The sequence below is a fragment of the Esox lucius genome, chromosome 17 (genome assembly GCF_011004845.1).
Source record: "Esox lucius isolate fEsoLuc1 chromosome 17, fEsoLuc1.pri, whole genome shotgun sequence".
NCBI lineage: Eukaryota > Metazoa > Chordata > Actinopteri > Esociformes > Esocidae > Esox > Esox lucius.
Window position 1 is genome coordinate 42,337,710 of NC_047585.1, and position 24,976 is coordinate 42,362,685.

Below are 24,976 nucleotides of genomic sequence, written 5' to 3' on the forward strand. Positions count from 1 at the left end.
TCTGTTGTTCTCATTATTTATGCATATTAACTTCCAATAACTTCTTCATAATACTGTGTGAATGCTTCATTAATAATGCTGAGATTCCACACAATTCATCTATTGTACTACCTCCTCCCCATGGATTACTTTGTTATCCACCTTTCAAATAAAGTTTGACGGTATCCGGGGCTCATTCACTCAGCCTTGAGAGGCCCCCCGGTCGATCACATGCAGAACTTGGTCTCTCATTCACCGCTTTTTCCACTCTCTTACCAGATGATATCCCTGCAGTTAGTGATGACCGGCCGCCCAACATCATTCCCTCTCGACCCCATCCCCACCTCCCTTCTCCAGACCGTCTCAGGAGACCTTCTCCCATTAATCACCTCCCTCGTTAACTCTGTCCCAGAGGACTTCAAGATGACCAGAGCAGCTCCCCACTAAAAGAAACCAACATTTGACCCTTCTGTCCCTCCTGCCTTTCGTTTCCAAGACACTGTTTCGACCCGACTCTCTCCTTACCTTTCTCAGAACCATCTCCTCAACCCTGACGAGTCAAGATTGACTCCACCAAGACCGCTTTCCTCTGTGTAACAGAAGCTCTTCACACTGCCCAACCAAACTCTCTCTCCTCAGTTCTAATTCTTCTTGATCTTTCTGCTGCTTTCAACACTGTGAATCAGAGCGTCGTACTTTACACCCTCTCTGATCTGGGCATCTCAAGCTCGGCTTATATTTGTTTTGCATCCTACCTTGCAGGCCGCACCTACCAGGTGACGTGGAGAGGATTGGTTTCTGCCGCGCTGCCTCTAACTACTGGTGTTCCCCAAGGCTCGGTCCTTGGCCCTCTCCTCTACTCTCAACACACCAAGTCCCTTGGCTCTGGCTTATCCTCCCATGGTCTGTCATATCACTGGTGTCTACATAACGCTCCGCTTGTTGTCTCCTTGCGACACCCAGGTGACAACACACATCTCTGCATGCCCGTGTGCCTGCATGCCTAGCTCGTTTAATAATAATAATGTATGCACTCACTGCATGTCACACTCTGGATGAGAGTGTCTGCTGCACGATGCAAATGTGAGTGTACAAAAGCCCCGTACATTATGGAACAGTGGTTTTAGAGACATTTATAGCCTCCATGCAGCTCCAGGGATCAATGATGTCAGACAGGTTTTTAGATTAAGGGCTGTTATGTGACCCAGGACAACAATGTTTCAACCAATGGGGTTGTTGCTTTGTTCAAAGGATAAATTCTCCTTGAGGTCTTTCAATGGTCTGGACCACACAAACATAAGTGAACCGTGATTGTGTTCCAAATGACTCCATATTGCCTACATAGTGAACTACCTTGACTAGAATCCTGATGAAGAAGGATGCAATTTGGGCCTAGGCTGGAAGAAGCAGACAAACAGGCTAAGAACAGCGACACGATGACCTCTGATCAAACCACTCTGTTATCCACCCTCTTTGATAAAAAGGAGGTCTGTTTGTGCTTTGAAAACGGTCAAATGTTAATTGCGGCAACAGATGTGAAAATCGAAGTGTTGGAACTTCAAAGGGATCATCTAGCCAGAACCTAAAAGCAATGGCCTGATCTGGCCTGGACTACCAACGCCTGATCCCTCAACGTTGTCCTGGCACCTTTCTGCCCTACCACATGTTAGCAACCCATGTTGTATTCAGGGATCAAACAGCCAGGTCAGGTTGCTAGCCAGGAGAAATTCGATGTGTGTACAGAAGTGTCGAGGATGTCCGGAGTCGGCTTGAACACCAGCCACCAGGCGCGACAGTGAGCTGTATTACCATGGCGTCGGCTCACTTGATTTGGTGCGGTGACACAAAACAAGGGGGACTACGAAGAATATTGTGAGCCATTGCAGCAATGGGGCGTCCTCAGCTTTAAGTGTCTCTGGCTGTGTTATCCATCAGCTCTGCCTTGCTCCTGGATGAAACCTTCCCGCTAGCACAGTGGAGGGGAGGATGGAACAACACAGCAGAGACACCACACAATTTCTGCTTCAGTCTGCTATTCCAGTGGTTCTCAAACTTCTCCCGGGGGGCCTCCAGATGCCTACGTATTCAGTCGTAGCCCTGAAACAGCTGACCTGAATCCAGTAATCAAGAGCCTGATATTTGGTAGACAAGTTAATACAGCTGCGCTAGCTCTGGGACACAACCCCAGAAGAGGTCTGAGAAGCACTGTGCTGGTTAACGATACTCACATCCTCTGTCCCAGATCTGAAGCAGTTCCTGATTGGAAGTCCTTGATTAGGACAATGGGTGTATTGTGTGAAAACCAAGTTAGAATACGGGGTTTCTTCTCAGACCAACAAGCTTGATACACAAATTGGATGTCTTATGTTTTCATGTATTTCTAAGAGGACCACAATGGAAACAAGCTGTTTTATAAAAGACATTTGTGTAAATCATATGCTGGTATTTGGGGACAGCTTCCACTACTAACTTAGAATAACATAACAACTAACAATTAGTAGTCAAAATACTACTACTGACTTCAATGGGCAAATGCTCACCTTCAATGGCCACTGGCACTCTGGAGCGTATTCGTCACTGATGAATCAGGTTTCGTGTTTGCCAGGCAGTATTTCAGTACATTGTTTTCCATGGTGCATTTATATTTTTGTTCAACATGATTAGACACTAGTGCAAAATAAGAGAGCAATGTTCATTGGGAACAATCTTCAGGTAATTTGTTTCTTGCAAACATTTTATCATTGTCACAATGACCGTACAGTTTGTGTGTTATGAGAACATTTCCTAACAAAATGTTCAGAGGACTGTGAAATAACATGTTTGTTCACTGACTATCCACATTTCTAAAAATATACACTGCAAAGTGTAAACAATGCATTTTGGTTGCCAGGCAACACATACACATCCATTTCCAAGGCATGGTGAGTTCCCACATAACACCCACCATATTTATCCCAGAACGCCGTTAGTCAGAATTATGGAAATGTGGGCTCCCCCTCCCTCCCTCCCTCTGCAGTCTGACTCCCCCGTTGGAGTGGGAGGGCTGCTCAAATTCACAGCACAGTTTGATGGTCTGGGGGTGAGAAAGAGAAACTGGACCCATAAAAGCAATTCAATTAAACACTGTTGACTTTAACTGCAGTTGACACGGCCACAGGCCTTAATAAAGTAAGGATGACCGCTCAAATGTCCCTCCCTCAGTCAGGCTCTGCTAGCTCCCTGCTCCTCCAGGAGGGTTCCTAGGGAGAGAAGGAGCAGGGAAGGCGGGGGTTTCATTTGCAGTAATGGCCTTCATGGCATCAGGGGGGTGGTGTTCACAGTGAGGGGGTGTTATCACGACCTCCCCAGGCCTGCGTTAAGTCGTAGGAGGGTGTGTGTGCGTGTATGTGTGTTTGGTAAGAAACTGGCAGTGTGTGCAGCCGGTGAGTGTTTGTGTCTGTCGTGGGAAAGAGACTTGGTGGAGGAAAATCACCTGGTTGATTCCAATTGCATTTGGCAGCTTTACCTGTAGAAGACCTGGGTCTTTATAGAGATGCATAGTGTTTGGAGGCCATTAGACAAACACTGGCCTACACCAAACGTGTTCCAGTCTTCTAGCTAAATAACTCTTAACAGAACAATGATGATGTCATTGACAGCTCATTACAAAGATGCAAATTCTTAAGACTCTTTAAACAAGAGATTGTGAGATAACCTTTTTTGAAAGATATCTTCATCTTTTCATTTTCATAGTGTTGGTTATGTAATAATTCAGTGCTCTGGTATTTGTACAGTCTATCTCTGCTTTGACATAATTAAACTTCAGAGTCTCCCAGCATCACTCCATCCTTCATACATACAGAACATACTCTTTAAACAATAACTATATTAGCCACACCCTCTAGTACACCACACCCTCTAATACACCACACCCTCTAGTACACCACACCCTCTAATACACCACACCCTCTAGTACACCACACCCTCTAATACACCACACCCTCTAATACACCACACCCTCTAGTACACCACACCCTCTAATACACCACACCCTCTAGTACACCACACCCTCTAATACACCACACCCTCTAGTACACCACACCCTCTAATACACCACACCCTCTAGTACACCACACCCTCTAATACACCACACCCTCTAGTACACCACACCCTCTAATACACCACACCCTCTAGTACACCACACCCTCTAATACACCACACCCTCTAATACACCACACCCTCTAATACACCACACCCTCTAATACACCACACCCTCTAGTACACCACACCCTCTAGTACACCACACCCTCTAATACACCACACCCTCTAGTACACCACACCCTCTAATACACCACACCCTCTAGTACACCACACCCTCTAATACACCACACCCTCTAATACACCACACCCTCTAGTACACCACACCCTCTAATACACCACACCCTCTAGTACACCACACCCTCTAATACACCACACCCTCCAGTACACCACACCCTCTAATACACCACACCCTCTAGTACACCACACCCTCTAATACACCACACCCTCTAGTACACCACACCCTCTAATACACCACACCCTCTAGTACACCACACCCTCTAATACACCACACCCTCTAATACACCACACCCTCTAATACACCACACCCTCTAGTACACCACACCCTCTAGTACACCACACCCTCTAATACACCACACCCTCTAATACACCACACCCTCTAGTACACCACACCCTCTAGTGCCTTATTTCTTCTATGAACCGGTTATCAGTGCAATCAGAGCAGTAAACTGATGTGATGTCATACCTGTGATATATTGGCTCATATACCATGGCTATCAGCCAGTGAGCATTCAGGATTCAAAGCCCTGGGTTTATAAAATCCTATATATGGTAACAGGATAGGACAGGGCAGGAGTGCATTAAATTAACAAAACCAGGAAGCATGGTCTGCGGAGGCCTGTCCGTCCTGATTCTCCAACCTGGTGTCTTTCCCTTGGCCTCACAGCGGGCAGTGAGGGCACTGAGGGAAGGCAGTGAGGGCACTGAGGGAAGGCAGTGAGGGCACTGAGGGCAGGCAGTGAGGGCACTGAGGGCAGGCAGTGAGGGCACTGAGGGCAGGCAGTGTGGGCAGCATGGCGGGCAGATTAGGGTGAGCAGTGAGGGCAGACAGTGAGGGCGGACATTGAGGGCGGGCAGTGAGGGCGGACAGTGAGGGCGGGCAGTGAGGGCATGCAGTGAGGGCGGACAGTGAGGGCGGACAGTGAGGGCGGACAGAGAGGGCGGACAGTGAGGGCGGGCAGTGAGGGCATGCAGTGAGGGCGGACAGTGAGGGCGGACAGTGAGGGCGGACAGAGAGGGCGGACAGTGAGGGCAGCACGGCGGGCAGTGAGGGCGAGCAGTGAGGGCGAGCAGTGAGGGGGAGCAGTGAGGGCGGACAGTGAGGGCGAGCAGTGAGGGCGAGCAGTGAGGGGGAGCAGTGAGGGCAGCACGGCGGGCAGTGAGGGCGCGTTGGTTCAATGCTGATGCAGTATGCGGGGGGACATTCAAATATATATTTGTTTATTGTTCACATTTATTGGCCTGAAAGAACTACACAGGATCTGATTATGCCCAGACTAACTTAGACCTTGGTAGGGACGTAAGAGCAGCCGTCTCTCTGCTCCTGTTGAGAGCTGCCACCTGCCATGCGGCTAAACCGACTGCCCACCAATGCTCTGCGTCTGATTGGAACAACACAGCCATCCCCTAATGGTGGGGACACGCCTCTAACGGTCCTGTTTTCCGACCGGCGGTCGGTGTTGGGGGTTTGGTTTACCGTTTTGGTGCATGTAGGCGAGATGTAAGACTCACGCCCCGTACGGCTCCTCCCCCTCCTCCTCGCCCCCCCCCCCGACATCCTCTCCTCCTCTCGTTTCTCTGCCTCTGCCGTAGTAGCGCTGCAGACTGACCTACTTAGCGGTGCGCTGCTGACTGGCGTGGCGGGGGGTTGACGCAGTGAGCCGGGCGCCGCGCCATCGACGCCGCGCCAACGGAGACCAACCAGACACTCAGGGTTCCACCTCCTGCCTATAGCTTCTGTCCGCCCGCTCAGTGCCGTTATTCAGAGCGCTATTATGTAAATAATCACAGTTACGAATGCAACACTCCATAAATACACTTAGGATTCATTCCCATTTCATTCTCAAGCTCTGAAAATGTCAAGAAACACACACACACACACACACACATGATCTGTGTTTGCACACATTCTCCAGATCAATCCTGCAGACCCAGGTGTTGTTCTAAAAGCCACGTCAGATGACACAACAAGCCCATCTCTGGGAGAGGGAAACTGAGTTGCTGACGAAGGGAAATGTTGAATACAATGTTTTACAACATAGTTCTACAGCTTGTTACTCTTGACACACTTCAGCACAGAAAACCGCAATCGATCTGAGAGTAAAGCATAAGAACTACTCCCACCTACATAACAATGTCTGAAGACATGGAGATCACCATGTGAACGTTTTAAAAGCAGACACGATTCCTTGGATTCGTCATTTCCTTCGGCTTTCGCAGTTGAGAATTGAGCTTGCGGATTAAACACTGTCTGGCTCTTCAACTCTTCAATAGGTTTTGGGCCCTGAAGTCTGCCACACAAACACAACTCTGAATTCTTATAAAGAGATGGTCAATAAAGTCAATAAACTGTCAGTTAGAGTCAAGTCAGTGTGTGGTGTAAAAAGTATTACACATTCAGCTGCCAGACGACCACTGAGCCGTTAGCTGGGAGCCACAATTCGTCCATGGCACGCCAGGGCAATTTGGAGTCACTCGGCAGTGATGCATGGCCATGTGACACAGCGTTTTCTATGTGAACCTGTCTCATGCTTTCATGCTTCTCAGGGACCGTGTTGTAAAGGGAGGGGACGGGCGTGTTTCCCAGGGACCGTGTTGTAAAGGGAGGGGACGGGCGCGTTTCCCAGGGGCCGTGTTGTAAAGGGAGGGGACGGGCGCGTTTCATGTCTCACTGCACCATTGTGACTTTGAATGTGTGCACGGATGAGTGAACGCGCGCATGTTCGCGGGTGTGCATCCGAGCATCAAGAAACCGCCTGCGACAGTGTACATGTGAGCACGTGAACACGTGTGGGCCGTAAGGTTCCAAAATCATCCACAGACTCACGTGAACATGTGCCATGTGTTTGAAGGGGGCACATACGTGTTCGCTCTTAAAGAGTATGCGTGTGCATGCTTGTGCATGCTTGTGCATGCGTGTGCGTGCGTGTGTGAGATGGACAGGCATGCCTCAGTGCATTCTGTCTTCATCTGTCTTGTCTCTAAATGCAAGATCCCACCATCACTTTCCATTTCTACAGGACCCAAGACCCCTCAACCGGACCTTGGGTCTGTTAACTTCTTCCTGATTAAACAGGCCATTTAGAGCGACTGACATTTCTAGAAGCTTAGATACCAACGGGAAGGAGTCCCAAACATGAACATGATTTACTTTTGACCAGGGCTGTGAGCAAATACAGGGGTTATGGTGCCATTAGGGAAACAACTCTAGTCAAGTGAAACTCTAGTAGTGTGAAACCCCATGTCAAGTGAAACGCCTGGTCATGAGAAACCCCTGGTCATGAGAAACCCATGGACATGTGAAACCCCTGGTCATGAGAAACCCCTGGTCATGAGAAACCCCTGGTCATGAGAAACCCCTGGTCATGAGAAACCCATGGACATGTGAAACCCCTGGTCATGAGAAACCCCTGGTCATGAGAAACCCCTGGTCATGAGAAACCCCTGGTCATGTGAAACCCCTGGTAATGAGAAACTCCTGGTCATGAGAAACCCATGGACATGTGAAACCCCTGGTAATGAGAAACCCCTGGTCATGAGAAACCCCTGGTCATGAGAAACCCATGGACATGTGAAACCCCTGGTAATGAGAAACCTCTGGTCATGAGAAACCCCTAGTCATGAGAAACCCATGGACATGTGAAACCCCTGGTCATGAGAAACCCATGGACATGTGAAACCCCTGGTAATGAGAAACCTCTGGTCATGAGAAACCCCTGGTCATGAGAAACCCATGGACATGTGAAACCCCTGGTCATGAGAAACCCATGGACATGTGAAACCCATGGACATGTGAAACCCCTGGTAATGAGAAACCCCTGGTCATGAGAAACCCCTGGTCATGAGAAACCCCTGGTCATGAGAAACCCCTGGTCATGCTCTTGGATGGCTGAAGGGTTTGACACCACTGGAGGGTTTCACAGGGACAGAGCGGTCCTTATTGTTCTCTTCAGTCTATTAGTCTGGAAGTTCATGGAATCAAGAACCTCTCCTGGGAACGGATTAGGCTACGTTGTTAACCATGCTAATAGAGTCACTTGTAGACAGATAAAAAGAGTTCAAACAGAAGTCTTAACATTCGCTAGGCGACAGTAAAAACCACAGCTGTGTTCCCCGTGTGGAAGGGCCTCAGGCCACTCGGCATGCTTTTAATTTGATCAAACGCATCAGCCGTTTGATTGAACCCGCCAGGAACGCCAAACGGGTGGGCTTTTGTTGTTTTTGAACTCCTCCACTGGCTCCACAGCGCCAGGCCAGTTCTCTTGTTTCATCCTTCATATGACCGAGACAGTGGGGAAAGATATGAGACAAAGTTTTGGGCAGAGGTGTGGTTGGTGTGATTGAAGCCCATCCTGCAACAGCAGCGTAGACCCATGGTTCTACAGTAGTCCTGCAGGACATGAGTTCAGAGCTGTGGTTCTACAGTAGTGGAGGAGAACAGCTGCATAGACCCATGGTTCTACAGTAGTCCTGCAGGACATGCGTTCAGAGCCGTGGTTCTACAGTAGTGGAGGAGAACAGCTGCATAGACCCATGGTTCTACAGTAGTCCTGCAGGACATGAGTTCAGAGCCGTGGTTCTACAGTAGTGGAGGAGAACAGCAGCGTAGACCCATGGTTCTACAGTAGTCCTGCAGAACATCAGTTTAGATCCATGGTTCTACAGTAGTGGAGGAGAACAGCAGCGTAGATCCATGGTTCTACAGTAGTCCTGCAGGACATGAGATCAGATCTGTGGTTCTACAGTGGACGAGGAGAAGAACAGTGGTGTGCAGCTACAGTGCAGCAGCGGACGAGAGCCTAGTGACCAAGGAGGGGGAGTTAAAACTGATCAGAAACGGCAGGTGGAAAGGAATGCAAAGTCACGTTGCTATAGCAACTAGCTGTGCAGCAGAAGACATAACTGGGAGTCACAGGAAGGCTTTGACTCCACCCGTGCCAGGGGAGGAGAGAGGAGGTCACAGGGGATACATCACAGATCAAACATATTTCCAGCCCGACATAATCATTCCCCATTCAACAGGGGCTGTTTCAGTCATGCATGTTCGTATCTTCCCTGCAGTCTCTCTGCAACATATTCTGTTCACAGTTAACTTTACGGTATGGCTGAATGCTAACGTGGATGCATGTATGGACATAGATATGGATCCCCTGCTGTTGGAGATTCCTCAAACTTCAAATAACCCAAACTTGTGTTGGTGAGTTCACCTGCCCTGTCAGTGCGCTTGGTTTCCTCTACATCAGCCTTCGGGATTTTGGGACATCGCAGAAGTCAAACAATTAGATTTAGTAACCCCAAAGGCCACTCAGTTGTTTATGTAACTTTTGCTCGGATGCCATCTGTGTCCATATTTACAAGCCGGATGCAGATTCACGGCAAGACAACAGTATCAACCAGGGATTTAGCCCAGTGTTTTCAGTAAGTCTACAGGAAAAACAGGTCACAGAAGTATGTTAGCATTTATTTAAGCATTTAGCATGTATGTTGATTATTAAGACAAGTTTATGAGCTCTTTAAAGATGAAAACCATTCCCTGCCCTCATTCAGTCAGGCATTGTTTAGGCCACCCCGTGCCCTATTCGCCTTGTCAGCCCTTCAGGCACCAGGCCGAGGAAAACAGATCGTTTGGTGTTGTTTATTTTGCCCCTCGTAAACACTGGACCTGACAGCCGTCGCAAACCCACACAGCCCTGCCATTGGCACATTTCTTCAAAACCTCCGTTTGTGCAACATCAAAGATGCTTCGTTAACTTATCTGGGGTAGAAAGTCACTACTCTGGTGGTGACCAAATGTAAATAAAAAACACTATTACTGGGTTATAACCGACATTCAGAGATTGGATCAACCAATTAGTGAAAAGGGTTCAGAAGAAACACACAGGGCCCTCGACAAGCTGCTGTGCAGAGTTAGTTCAGAGCGAACCCACACATATATCAATCTGTCATTATCTTGGCGATAATTGACTAAGCTGACCTGGCATAGATCTGGTTTGAGAACATCTGCTCAGGAGGCCTTTGATGTTCCTGTTGTGATGTTGTCCACCATCCCATGAGCCTCTATTCTCCTTCCCACACATATCAAAGGGTTTTCACCCTCCCTCTGCACAGCATTGATAATGAAATCCCAGTAAAAAATGTTATTGCAGGCAGCAGGGATGGCATCCAAGGACCTTCCAGGGCTGAGGAGATGAGAAAAACGAAGCAGCACAGAAATTAGGGCACGCTGGAACGATGGGAGGGAAGAAAATTAGAGAATAGAAAAATCTTGGGAATACCTTGGAAATGTCTGTGAAAAGTATTTTTCTTTCCTGTGGCCATCAATGTGAAGCATGACCAATTTTAGGGTGGTAAAGTCAAGGCCCAATACCCTAGACCATCTCTATGGTTAGAAAAAGAGGGAAATAGAGAGAAAACCATAGGATTAAATATCAGGCTGCACCAGTTAGGGTTTTGAAAGCCTTTCCAGTCTCACCAAGGGCTAATGTCTTATGCTGTGTTAAGCTCAAATGGTAGCGGTTTGACAAACTATCAAGAAGTACTGTGGAAAATGAGTTTGAGGGGTTTAGAATGTGTTTTGTAATCTCCGGTCCAGAAGATGTGTGGTAAGAGACGGATCAGCAAAGGTTGAGGGATTACTGAACGGCGGTTCAGAGGGGGTCGCTTCATTTGGTTTGGAGACGTATCAAAGTTCACCCTTAAGACAAAGGTAGAAGTACCAGAAGTTACCGTCCGCTGTGAAAGTGACAGTCGCAACACGAGCCTGACTTGGATACAGTCAATCCTACAACCATAGCCCTTTGAGACAGAAGTGGTCATGTCGATGCTTCCTATGAACAGGTTTGCGGGCATTCATGCACATGGTTATGTATAGGTTTGAATAATAAATGTATTACCAATGCTAACAACAACACGACACTGCTTCACCTGAACTGCAAAATGCTAAATAATCTGCGATCCTGGATTTAGCAATCGTAGCTGTTAAATAATCAGTGGTGGAAATGTTTGAGTAGAAAATGAACCTGCTGGAACAAAAGACAATAGTGGGTATCTGATTCCTTAATCCAGCCCCGTTTATATGGGTCAAACCAGCACACACAGCCACCAACTGTCACCCCACTTCACTGTAAACAAAAAGTATTAATTGACGACTGATGTCTTTACGTAGTAGTATGAAGAAAAACCTCCCACTTTCTTGTGAGGTACCAAGAATGACACTGAGAATGTGCCACAGCTCTTTCAATTCTGGAGCAGGGCATTCTGACAGATGGTTTATTTCCAAACGGCTTGAATGCTGATAGGCCGTCTGTGACACAATGGGAAACACTGTTCACACTTGGATATCAAACAGAGAAACTTGGTGGCTGAAAGTAGGCTGATATTCGTATCAGGTTATTCCTGAGGGCAGAGACAGAGGACAAGTTTCCTCAACTCCGACCATGTTGCAGTGGAGGGTCGGCGTCTGTTGGTGGTGTCTGTTGGCAGTGTCTGTTAGCGGTGTCTGTTGGCGGTGTCTGTTGGCGGTGTCTGTTGCCGGAATCTGTTGGCGGTGTCTGTTGGCGGTGTCTGTTAGTGGTGTCTGTTGGCGGAGTCTGTTGGCAGTGTCTGTTGGCGGTGTCTGTTAGCGGTGTCTGTTGTCGTTGTCTGTTGCCGGTGTCTGTTGGCGGTGTCTGTAAGTGGTGTCTGTTGGCAGTGTCTGTTGGCGGTGTCTGTAAGGGGTGTCTGTTGGCAGTGTCTGTTGACGGTGTCTGTTGGTGGTGTCCGTTAGCGGTGTCTGTTGGCGTGTCTGTTGGTGGTGTTTGTTCATGGTGTCTGATCGCGGTCTCTGTTGGCAGTGTCTGTTGACAATACGGAGCAACAGACCCCATTGACTCATACTCATTCTTGGACAAAATAAATAACTCTGTCCTTTTGGTTAGACTTTAGTGAGATACACCATTTTCCTGTCCTCTGCAAAGGGAGGTTGGCGACCAAGCGCCGAAAGACCCAGCGCAATTATTGTACATGATATATAACGGAGTGTTTGTTGGATAGTTTGTTAGTGTTTCTTTGATAAGGCCAAGTAGTAATCACAGGCATCAGACATGTACAGGTAAGGCTCAACCTGTGCAGAGCACATGCCCTTTGATATCTAGTGCCCTTTCCATTTAACATGTGCCCTTCCACCCTGGTGACGTACACCACAGTCATCCCCCCTTCCTATCACTCATCCCTCCTATCACCCATCCTTCCTATCACTCATCCCTCCTATCACCCATCCTTCCTATCACTCATCCCTCCTATCACCCATCCTTCCTATCACTCATCCCTCCTATCACCCATCCTTCCTATCACTCATCCCTCCTATCACTTATCCCTCCTACCACTCATTCTCCCTATCACCCATCTTTCCTATCACCCATCTTTCCTATCACTCATCCAGAACTCATCCAGAGCAACCTGTATGACTGATTAAGTGCCTTGCTTAAGAGCACTGACAAATATTTTTCACCTGGTCAGCTCTGGAATTCAAACCAGTGACAATTCAGTGACTGGCCCAATGATGTAAATACTAGGCCATATGTCACTGTTGTCAAATCAACGCTTAACAACACACAGACTGCCCTGTCATTGAAATGGGTACAATATAGCCTGGCTCCTTGTGTCACCACCACAATTGCACTAATTTAGTAATGACCAGGACCATTTCAACGCTTCCCTCTTCGCATTAAGATGAATGGAATCAGAACATTAGCCATTCTATTTTAGAACGCTAATGCTTGTTTCCATGACTCTTGGTAAATTGAAGGTTACAAAGGAAACAGTCAGTCCATACGTAACTACACTCAGCAAAGCCAAGTAGAGGCAATAAACTGGTTAATGGAACGCTACCCAGATTGGCTCGGTGATATTAAGGTCAGGAAACTGTGATGGCCACTCAAGAACCTTCACCTTTTTCTGCTGTAACCACTGGAGGGTGAACTTGGCCTTGTGCTTAGGGTCATTGTCGTGCTGGAAAGTCCAAGAGCGTACCATATGCAGCTTTCATGCAGAAGAATGCAAATTGTCTGCCAGTATTTTCTGATAGCATGCTGCATTCATCATGCCAACAATTTTCACAAGATTCTCTGTGCCTTTAGAGCTCACACACCCCCAAAACATCAGTGAGCCACCACCATGCTTCACAGTGGGGATGGTATTCTCCTCACTTTTGACAGTTCTTTTCTGCTCCCCATGGCTCAGTATCTAGCCTGCTCAGTGCATCCACATGAGAGTTAACAAAGTCATTGACTATTTATACACAGACACTAATGGCAATTTAAAAAGCCACAGGTTGTCACTTTTATTGCCATTTTCACCTGTGTGTCACCATGTGTGTCTGTAACAAGGCCACACATTCAAGAATATGTAAACTTTTGATCAGGGCCATTTGGGTGATTTCTGTCATTATGATTTAAAAAGGAGCCAAACAACTATGTGATAATAAATGGCTTCATATGATCACTATCCTTCAATAAAAGCATGATCAGTCATATTTTCTAAATCAATGCCAATATTTCACAATTTCTGCCAGGGTATGCAAACTTTTGAGCACAACTGTAAGTGGCCAACTCCTCGCACATTGAGAATCATAAAAACTTTTCTCAGTGTATATTTAGGAAAGGGCCATGTTATGTAAATGCTAGAAGCATACATCCCATAATAATTACTCTGTAACTGTCTTGACAGGTGGAAATCAATGGAGCCCTGATGGGCTGCAGCCATCCTAGTGGGTTAACCAAAATTAGACACGCCTGATTAAGCGTTATTGTTGGCAATCACACTAATAGGCAGATTTATGTACAAAGTCAAGCTTTTATAAAATCTCTGGAACACGCATTTTTCTAAAAGAAACTAGTGCTGGGAGTGTCCACTACCAATGTCAACTTGACCAGTAAAGACTTTCAGTCATTCAAACGTTGAAGCAAATGTTTATACAAACCTAATGATTCATGCAGTTTCAGAATCTGCCACAATTCTAAAGATATTGCAATAGTTGTAGCATTTGCAGAAAGTGTAGCTGAATATTTTAGCTAAGAAAAAAAAAATAATAATAATAAATGGTCGAACTGCTATTCATATGTTGCAAACTCTTTTGCGTTGTTGCCATCGTTACTGACATTCCATAGTATAGGTGCCACTGCCACACTGATGACCAGAAGTTGAACAGGGCTAATTACCCTTTAATTTATATTAGACTACAAGGGCTTGGAAATACAACGACTTGGCTAAGGTCGGCTAATATTAAGTAGAAAACAACAATGGCATCATCATTTTATCACATGTACTTGATAGACGACAGACGGCAATGTTGTCATTAGCATGCAAATTTCGTCAAGAATACTAACTTTAGCTGGCTAGAAATCTGCGGATTCACCCGAATATTATGTAGCTAGTTAAGGTTACACTGCGTCCGCGCTATCATCACATTGACCATGGAAAAGACGCGACCGACTGACCGAGGTGCAGCCATTAATATTCCATAGCGACTGAGGTTGCAGACCCCTTGTGAATTAAGCACTCTGCCATCAGTATAGTGTGTGCGCATTAATCTGCAGTATGTATAAAACTGGGCCTTTTTTGAATGCCGGTCCACATTGATTTTGTGCAGCTATGAACAGGTATATTAATCTTCCTCTCATTCATACATCAATCCATCCTTCCATCTTTTCCCCTTTTTGTCACACGGGAGTATAGATTCTGTAGAGGTAGCCTTAGCCTAATTCCTTCACTAAGGAATGGGCCTGCTGTCTGTAGTCTGGGTGGGAGTGGATGGGCCACCTAGCAGGGTTGAGCCCAAATTTTTGGGGCATTCAAAAATCCTCTACAGTCCCGCCTTTCATTCTACTGCCTACTTATCCCCACCAATTGGAACGCTTTCTTCTTATGTTTAGAGATGTGGCAATCCCAGAATCCCAAGATACACAACATAGGGGTTCTGCCCACACAGGCTGTGTGATACACTTGGTTTTGTTGAAAAATCTCCTTTCTGATCCCCCAACATCCCCAAAATATCCATATAACAAGTTCCTGTATTACTTACATCAATACAGCGTTTCCAGTGAAGAATCTTATATGACTCATATTCATTTTGGGTCTTCTAAATAAAAATGGCTGCCTTTACATAAGCATGCCAAATCCAGTTAATTCACTGAATGAAAGGAGAAGCAGTGAGTTACCAAGCAATTAAATGCAGCAGGGAACGAATCATCCGTTGAAAAAAGCCTCCTTTCTTATCTATCCCATTTGAGAGGAGCTAGAGGAGAGAGAGAGAGCAGAGAGAGAGCAGAGAGAGAGACAAGGAGAGGAAGAACTGTGCTTTGACATGGCAGCGTGAGCTTGAAAAGAGGAAAACGTGACTAACACTCTGCACTCGGTGAAAGGCAAACAGAAGAAATCCAAAAGGGAAGTTCCTCCGTCATTAATCACGCTGACTGACTTTGTGCACGTTCCCACTCAAGTCAGTGTGTGATTGGAGACGGAGTGGGAGCCAGCAGGTCCATAGGAGAGCGGTGGTAATTGGGCGTTACAGGAGGAAGTTTAAAAGGAAGTATAAAAAGGGCTGTGTTTCTCAAGGTCAAGCCCACTCATGAAAGCCTAGGTATTTAAATCCTATGAAACGCTTCCCACAGCACGGACTGTAACCATGGTAATACACATTACCTGCTAGTCTGTTTCTGTCCTCTCTGGAAAAAGAGAAAATGGCTTTAGGAGGACGAGACAGTGGGAGGCTGCAAAAAGGGATTTGTTGGATATCCATTACTTAAAAACCCTTGATTAAATGTATAGAATTATTAAGTCGTTCTTACTTATATAGCCTGATTACAATCAAATCAATATTTCACATTAGCAATGTTTCACTGAAACTCAACCTACATTTTCATTTATTGCTTTTTCTTTACTGAAAGGTAAAATACTACAAACTTACAACTTTATAACAATGTTTCAATATTTAACAGTTGGGATTGGTGAAGCTTAACTGAACTACTTAAATTCTCAGCATCCAACTTAATTAACTTCTATCCAAAATAGTAGTTTGGTTAAAAACTATTGAAGAACAATGAACTATCTTTCCCCTTTGGTAAAACTGAATCTACAGAAAGCCACGCCCCTAATAAGCCCAACCTACAACTCTTCTGATAGGCTTCCACGCTACACTGCTCACAGTGCCGTTCAATATGAATTTGCAGAAGGCGCTGAACGCTACACAGAAGCTTTCAATCTGCAAAAAAAAATGTAAGATTACCCAAACTATTCATTATTTGATTTTGGAAAAAACCATAGGTGGAACGAATCGAAGTGTCGTTTCAGTAAAACTATTTAAGTTGAACAACAGGGTCGTCCCACTACACACAGCACAGGCCTGTTCCTCTGTCAGTAGTGGAGTGTGGATGTCTGTGTGGCTTTTCAGAGCGTGCGTTTGGGAGACGGGCTGAAATGACTGAAACAGGCACTCAGGCTCACATGAATAACAGTGGGAGATCAGTCTGGCACTGAACAAATGCCCATTGTGGGTCTGATGTTTGCTCTGCATGAAGCCGCAGACAACCGCCAGAATAACCCACTACGCTGACTGGACTGGGCCTTGTAGAGAACGTTTATTTAAACAATATTGATATCTACTTAGAAGCGCATAGTATTTTTTCAGTATCTATAGTCCAATGTTGTCGATATCTTATAGTGTCTAACGTCTAAAGTTGTTTATGTCATAGGGCACCTGATATCTGATGTTGTTAATATCATGTGGTATCTAACGTCTAATGTTGTTTATGTCATATGATGCCTGATATCTGATGTTGTTAATATCATATGGTGTCTAACGTCAAATGTTGTTTATATCATAGGGCACCTGATATCTGATGTTGTTAATATCATATGGTGTCTAACGTCTAATGTTGTTTATGTCATATGATACCTGATATCTGATGTTAATATCATATGGTGTCTAACGTCAAATGTTGTTTATGTCATATGATACCTGATATCTGATGTTGTTAATATCATATGGTGTCTAACGTCAAATGTTGTTTATGTCATATGATACCTGATATCTGATGTTGTTAATATCATATGCTGTCTAATGTCAAATGTTGTTTATGTCATATGATACCTGATATCTGATGTTGTTTATGTCATATGGCATGATGTAACCAGTTTAAAGGGACAGGTTGTTTTGTACTGATGTAACCAGTATAAAATGGCAGGTTTTTCTCTATTGATGTAACCAGTTTAAAGGGGCAGGTTGTTCTCTATTGATGTAACCAGTTTAAAGGGGCAGGTTGTTCTCTATTGATGTAACCAGTTTAAAGGGCAGGTTTTTCTCTATTGATGTAATCAGTTTAAAGGGCAGGTTTTTCTCTATTGATGTAACCAGTTTAAAGTGCAGGTTTTTCTCTATTGATGTAACCAGTTTAAAGGGCAGGTTGTTCTCTATTGATGTAACCAGTTTAAAGGGCAGGTTGTTCTCTATTGATGTAACCAGTTTAATGGGGGAGGGTGTTCTCTATTGATTAAACCAGTTTAATGGGGGAGGGTGTTCTCTATTGATGTAACCAGTTTAATGGGGGAGGTTGTTCTCTATTGATTTAACCAGTTTAATGGGGGAGGGTGTTCTCTATTGATGTAACCAGTTTAATGGGGGAGGGTGTTCTGTATCGATGTAACCAGTTTTATGGGACAGGTTGTTCTCTATTGATTTAACCAATTTAAAGGGGCAGGTTGTTCTGTATCGATGTATCTGGAGAACTAGCACACAGCAATGTGGGATGATGAAGAACACAGGCTGCCTAGTCAGTGGAGCTGCGGCTTCTCTCAAGACATTCAAAAGCTTTTGAGGACACGTGCGTGTTATATAACTGGCCATCACGCTCTGCTGTGTCTATCAGGAGAAGCACTGTAACCTATCTAGCACCATGATTCAGAATGCATGTCATATCAAGAGGTTAGGAGGATAGCTTGACCAGCCTCCATTTGCCTGATGATTAAAACTCAAATCTTGTACTTTTTATTACGGACACTGTCATGGTGAGGTCCTACTGAGGGGTGTTAAAAAAGAAAAGCAGGCAAAATTGCTTCATTTTTAACCACCCCCCGTGATCAGGCTTAACACACTGGACTCTAACACCAATCAGGCAGTTCAGTCTTATCTGAAATTGAGTTGACATTGGTAATTGACTAGATCTACACTCAGAAGAGAGAAAAAAAACAAAAAACATGTGGTGGGCATGGCATAGCTTTTGGCCTAGACCAAGGATTTTGGGTAGGCAAGCATGAATTTTGGTTACCATTTTTTTAATATTTGTTATTTAGATAAATATACAGTTGTTCTCCATAGTATGACATGTCTGTCTGTCTGTCTCTCTCTGTCTCTCTAACCCTGTCTCTCTCTATGTATATCTGTCTCATCTCTCTGTCTCTCTCTATGTATATCTGTCTCATCTCTCTGTCTCTCTCTATGTATATCTGTCTCATCTCTCTGTCTTTCTCTATGTATATCTGTCTCATCTCTCTCTCTATGTATATCTGTCTCATCTCTCTGTCTCTCTCTATGTATATCTGTCTCCTATCTCTGTCTTTCTCTATGTATATCTGTCTCATCTCTCTGTCTCTCTCTATGTATATCTATCTCATCTCTCTGTCTCTCTCTATGTATGTCTCCTCTCTCTGTCTCTCTCTATGTATCTGTCTCCTCTCTCTGTCTCTGTGTCTCTCTTACTCCAACTTTCTCTCTAACTATCTTTTGTTCTGTTTCTGTCTATTGACTTAATATTGACAAAACAAATGTTTTCCTTCACCTACTTAATTAACATTAATAAATACATGTTTTCCTTCTCCAACTGACTTAACATTAATAAATACATGTTTTCCTTCTCCAACTGACTTAACATTAATAAATACATGTTTTCCTTCACCAACTGACTTAACATTAATAAATACATGTTTTCCTTCTCCAACTGACTCAACATTAAAAAATGCATGTTGTCCTTCTCCAACTGACTTAACATTAAAAAATACATGTTGTCCTTCTCCAACTGACTTAACATTAATAAATACATGTTTTCCTTCTCCAACTGACTTAACATAAAAAAAAATGCATGTTGTCCTTCTCCAACTGACTTAACATTAATAAATACATGTTGTCCTTCTCCAACTGACTTCACATAAATAAATACATGTTTTCCTTCTCCAACTGACTTAACATTAATAAATACATGTTGTCCTTCTCCAACTGACTTAACATTAATAAATACATGTTTTCCTTCACCAACTGACTTAACATTAATAAACACATGTTTTCCTTCTCCAACTGACTTAACATTAATAAATACATGTTGTCCTTCTCCAACTGACTTAACAAAAAAAAAAGTTTTTCATGGTTAACAATTCGTGGTTGTATGTGTCTTAGTGCATGTTTGTGGTGCCATGTGTGTTTCTGAGAGACAGTGTGTGTGTGTGTGTGTGTGTGTGAGTATGTGTCTCTGTCTCTGTCACACGTGTGTGTGTGTGTATGTGGTAGATGGACTGGTTATTTTCATTATTGCTGCATGAGTCAACAGGCTTTTCAGAGAGCCAGCCTATCGTCTCTAATGACACACTCCTACATTTAGAGTATTAATTGGGAAACCCATCTATGAATAGCACCCATTTCTATCTAGATTCCAGCCAGGGTGGGTTAGCATAATTAGCCAAAATTAGCATTCATCTGCCCCATCATCTGCGACTGTGGCCATATTTCATTATTACCTTTGTTCAAATTAATTACGCAATATGTAATTATGCTCTTTGTGCTCTCACATGACTTATGAGCCATTTGTATTCCCGCAGTCGGGACTTTGATAAAATACTAATGACTCCTGAGTTATTAGGGGTGCTGTAATGACTCTGGCTGCGTGACAATAGCGAGGACCGAGGCGACATTGAGTCAAGACAACAACAGGCAGAGTGCTGAACCAGTCACTGTGTTGAGGGCCATTCAGGTGATTGGTGTGTGTGTGTGTGTGTGCGTGCGTGTGAGAGAGAGTATGGACGAGATACGTCGGCTGTACATCTGCATCCACACCAAGCGTCTGTGGTCATGTCACAGCCAGCGATCTCCACCTCTGACCGTGCACTTCTTGCTTCTGTTCTCCGGTGGGCCACCGGGCAGCGCTCAGAGTCTCAAACAGTCAGCCAGGACCGGTCTGCAGTGCCGTTGAGAGGCCCAAGGACCCACTGTTCCCTGGTTGGTTATAAGTGGAGCACAATACTGAGGATGGGAAGCCATTTTGGAAAGCGGGGAGCTTGTGGACCCCCCTCAGTCAGGAGGCTTTTAAACTGATTGGATTCCCTCCTTTCTAACACTCACATGACACCCCCCCCCCCCCCCCCCCGCGATCCAACAGTAATCAACATTCTGCCACGTCACTCTGAACCCAGTACAAGCGTGTCTCAGGGCCATGGGTGGGTGGGGAATATCGGAAAAGTACCATTCGTGCACGATACTGGAGCGGCAATGCTTTGCTACATGGTCTCTGAAACACATGGGAATAGACGTTCAACTGGAAGCTGCACTAGGTAACCCTGTCTTCTGTATTAAACATTTAAATAACCATCCGACTGAATTTACGTCTTGGCGCCAAGATAGATTTTACAAATAAACAACAAAAATACATAAATCAAGGACTTCATATGAATAAACAACTAAATCCATGAATAAATGACTCTACTCTTTGCGGACGCTTCCATTGAGCACAAATGCACTATTTGACCATACAGACCTGGCAGAAGTAGTGCACTTCATAGGGAATAGTTTGCAATTTGAGACTCAGCCTGTAGGTGCTGGAAACATTACCATGCAAACCAGATAAGTCTCAGAGCACGATTTATGCCTATCATGTCTTATCCTGGCTTATGGAATTCACAATCAATACGCAAACTGGGGAGAATAACTGTTCTCTATTGAGCGTCAGATGGCATTTATCGATATTATTACACAATGAAAATGTGTTCATGCAATCATCAAATTTATTTAACAGGCACAATGCACAACAATCACCAACCCTGAATTTCCGTGGACCTACAAATGCACACATGCCCCTAGTTCCCTGGAAGGTGCAAAAGAAAAAAGATGTAAACATTTTTTTTTTGGAGGTGAGCATTTCAGAAAGGCATCAAAGTCAGGAAAACAAAGTCCTCTACAAATAACTAAAACGATAGTAGGCATCTTCCCAGCAGCTTTCACACTGTCCTTGATGAGACAGAACAGCAACATTTGATGCAGCAACATCATCCACCCCCCTCAGCGTTCCCTATCACATCAAAAACCAAGGCCTTACAGCCAAAACCCACTGAAGAAAAAAATACAGAAGAACCATTAAGATGGTTTATTCTGGTAATTGAGCCCCCAAAAAATCTAAATATTTCCAAAAAAAACAACACAATAGTGGAGGAAAAACTGCAGGTTATGAATATGCAAATGAGTAACTGCAGATCATGAATATGCAAATTAGTGTAACGTGGTCATGTACTGAGTCAACCAGTGCCTTGGACAACAAGCGGAGCGTGGTCTCATCACCATGGACAGCACCGTGTTATAGCTAGACTTCAGCACCACGGACAGCACCGCGCAACAGCAACACTTCAGCACCGCGGACAGCATCGCATTATAGCTAGACTTCAGCACAACGGACAGCGACCACCACAGCCCAGCCAATGCAGAGACGACATCTGTCACTACATCAGCCACTCCGCTGTAGCAACAACAAAACAGCCCTGGGTTATTCAGGTTAGCAGCGCACTGACAGCTGAATTCACATGATGCCTACAGCCTCTGGCTGAATGGGAATGTGTGTTCCTATTTAAAAATCCCCGTACCATTTCGGATCTCCTTTTGGGGGCAGTGGGGGGGGGGGGGGTATTGTCTCCTCGAGTGAATCTCAGCAAGACTAAGTGCACAACCAGCTATGTGTTACTCTGGGTAGGGGACAGCCCATAGACAATCTGAATTCTGTAAATGGTCACACGTAACGCAAGCAACAAAAAAAAAATCCCCCCTTCAGTCTACACACACACACACACACCAGTTAAGACAGATGCGAGTGCGCACACCTACACGCACTAACAAAACACAGTGCTTGCTTGTGTTGTTAGGCAGGTTATCAAGCCCTCGACGACCAACCCTTGCTGAGGAACAAAGCTTGGGGCATTTTTAAACAGGTTGTGCCCCCCCCCCTGCACCTGTCTAGAGCTTCTCATCATGCTCCGTCATAATGTGAGATACCCCTTGTTCCCAGCAGCCACAGTCTATTTCATAACGAAGCCCTCGCCGGTGCACGCGCTCAGAGCTGTGGAACCGCGAGCGTTTTTTTTCCTCCAACCTGCTGCTCCGCTCCGTCCACGGCAGAAACCACGGAGGTAGAAGAACGAAAGGGGCGAACGCGACTAGGGATGAGTCACGTTGAAAGATCTATAAATACATAACAACAATAATAATAATGAAGACTTCTCAACACAACAGGTTATTTAGGTGTTCATCCAAAGCCTTCTTCTCCCCTGCAGCCGGGAGTCACAGCTGCGGGGCACAGGAGGGGATTGGAACCAGGACTCGTTTTGACAGCTGGGACCGACAGATTAGCAGCGATGGCCGGTTGGCATCTGCGTTAGCGGGCGGCCGCCTGTGTGTGTGTGTGTGTGCGTGCGTGCGTGTGTGTGCCCACGTTTGCACCAGGCTCCATATGCAATTGTGGTGTTTACCGTGATGGTGGGGGGGGTGGAGGGTTTGGGCACCACAGCACTGGAGCATCCTTGTGTCTGTGTGTGTGTTTTTGTGTGTGTCTATGTGTGTGTGCCTTTGTGATGTAATGCTCTTACACTCACCAGTCCGTTGTATACAGAGCAGAAACCCATTACTATTTCGGTCATAGCCGCCTTGCAGTAAAAGAGACACCATCAATCCACAGGCACACAACAGATACAGCCCCCTTATGACTATGTGTGTGTGTGTGTGTCTATGTGCTGCACATAATGTGTGTGTGTATATATTTTGCATTCATGTATGTGAGCCTGTGTGTTTGATGAGCTTGTGTGTGTGTGTGTGTGTGTGTGTGCGAGGGAGATTCCATCACTCACCCTGGCTGTTGGGTCCTCCCTCCCCATCCTCTGTGTCCGTCAGATTGTTGAGCATCCTTCTCTAGAACAGATACTACAACAGTACCAGCCCCTCACGGCTTCCTCCCGGCTTCTCCGTCACCAGGTGTTCTCCAACAGTCGTTGGATGGCCCCAAAAAAACAACGCAGAACAAACGTAGTAGAAAAATAAGCGAGGCAGAGATGCTCCGCTCTGGTCCTGCCTCCGCTATGTGATGCTGAGCCGAGGAGTGAACGGAGGCGGGAGAAAACCAGAGAACACTCTTTTTTCTCTCTCTCTCCCTTTGCAGATTCTTGTCCTGTCTCCTCTCTGTCTTGTAAACGTGACTCTCTCTCTCTCCAGGAGGAGGGAAACAGAGGTAGGCTGGAGGAGTTTAGAGGATGATGGAACGCTAGGATGCAACGCACTCGCTCTTCCTCCCTCTTCCTCCCTCTCTCTCTCTCTCTCCCTTTCTCCCTCTCTCCCTCTCTCTCTCTCTCACTCACTCAATCTCCCACTTACACAAGCACTGACTAGTACGCAAATGTACACACTCTCTCACTCGTCCAGAACAACCAAAGTCCCCCCCAAACACGATCGGTGTAATTCTGCTTGCCAACTTGATCACGTATCGAAGGGGTTTTATACCCTTCCTGTCTCTGTCCATCAGTATCTCTCTCCTCCCTATTTCTTTTCCTTGTCTCTCCCTCTCTTTCTCTCTGTCCTCCCCTCTGATGTTCCTGCATTCTGTATCTGCGTTTCTTCATGTCACCGTAATAAACTAGCTCGCCAGCACCGGTTGCTTTAATGTCACATTGGAAAACGCACGTTGTGATTCCATCATGGGACAGGGCTACTTGATCAAGCACAGCGTGACAATACAACCATGACATACAACGTAATCTGTGTTTGGCGTCGCTAAATGAGGACACGCACTCAGGTGGAACACGCTCAGGACAGAATGAACACACACACACACAACTCTTAATCCTCCTCTTTACATCCTGTCTGCCCACCTAGGAGGGAATCTAAACCACAAACTCCACATGTACGAGTCAAATAGCGATGAATGTTGTATGTATGCGTGTGTGTGTGTGCGTGTGTGTGTGTGTGTGCATATGAAGCGTGTTTAACTGAAGGTTGTTTTGTGTGTGGCTGTTAAGACTGACCGTATGTATTGTCCTTTCAGGAAGGGGTCCTTTCAGGAAGGGGTCATACAGACAAGAGAAAGACACAAACATATTCCTACTCCTGTGTTTGTCTCTGTCCATGAGTATGTGTTCCTGTTCATGCGTGTGTGTGTTGTGTGTGTGTGTGTGTGTGTGTGTCTGTCACAGGTAGTGACACCACTCCAGCCACAGCAAAGCACTTAATCCTAATAATGCCAGTTCAGACAGAAGAGCGCCACGTCTTGGTTTAACCATTGACTGGAGAATGATTTTATATTATTTAATTACGGTTTACAGAAATTAGGCAATGGTTATATAAGATAGCTAAACTACTTAAAATGCACATGTCCACTTTTAGGGCAATAATTTAGAAGTTAATATTAACAGAAAC

The 24,976-nt window shown here is 45.3% G+C and overlaps 1 protein-coding gene across 3 annotated transcripts in view; it reads right to left on the minus strand.

Moving 5' to 3' along the window:
* The window catches only part of slc12a5a (solute carrier family 12 member 5a), a 142,615-nt gene that overhangs the window by 61,985 nt on the left and 55,654 nt on the right, over positions 1–24,976 (minus strand). Inside the window, exon 1 of one of the 3 annotated variants that reach the window (XM_029114089.2) lies at positions 23,419–23,877. The exons of the other annotated variants lie outside the window; for them this stretch is intronic. Within the exon in view, the coding sequence (XP_028969922.2) occupies positions 23,419–23,473 (55 nt within the window). The 5' untranslated portion in view covers positions 23,474–23,877. Of the gene's footprint in view, positions 1–23,418; positions 23,878–24,976 lie in introns of those variants that run through there. 3 annotated transcript variants of the gene reach the window in all.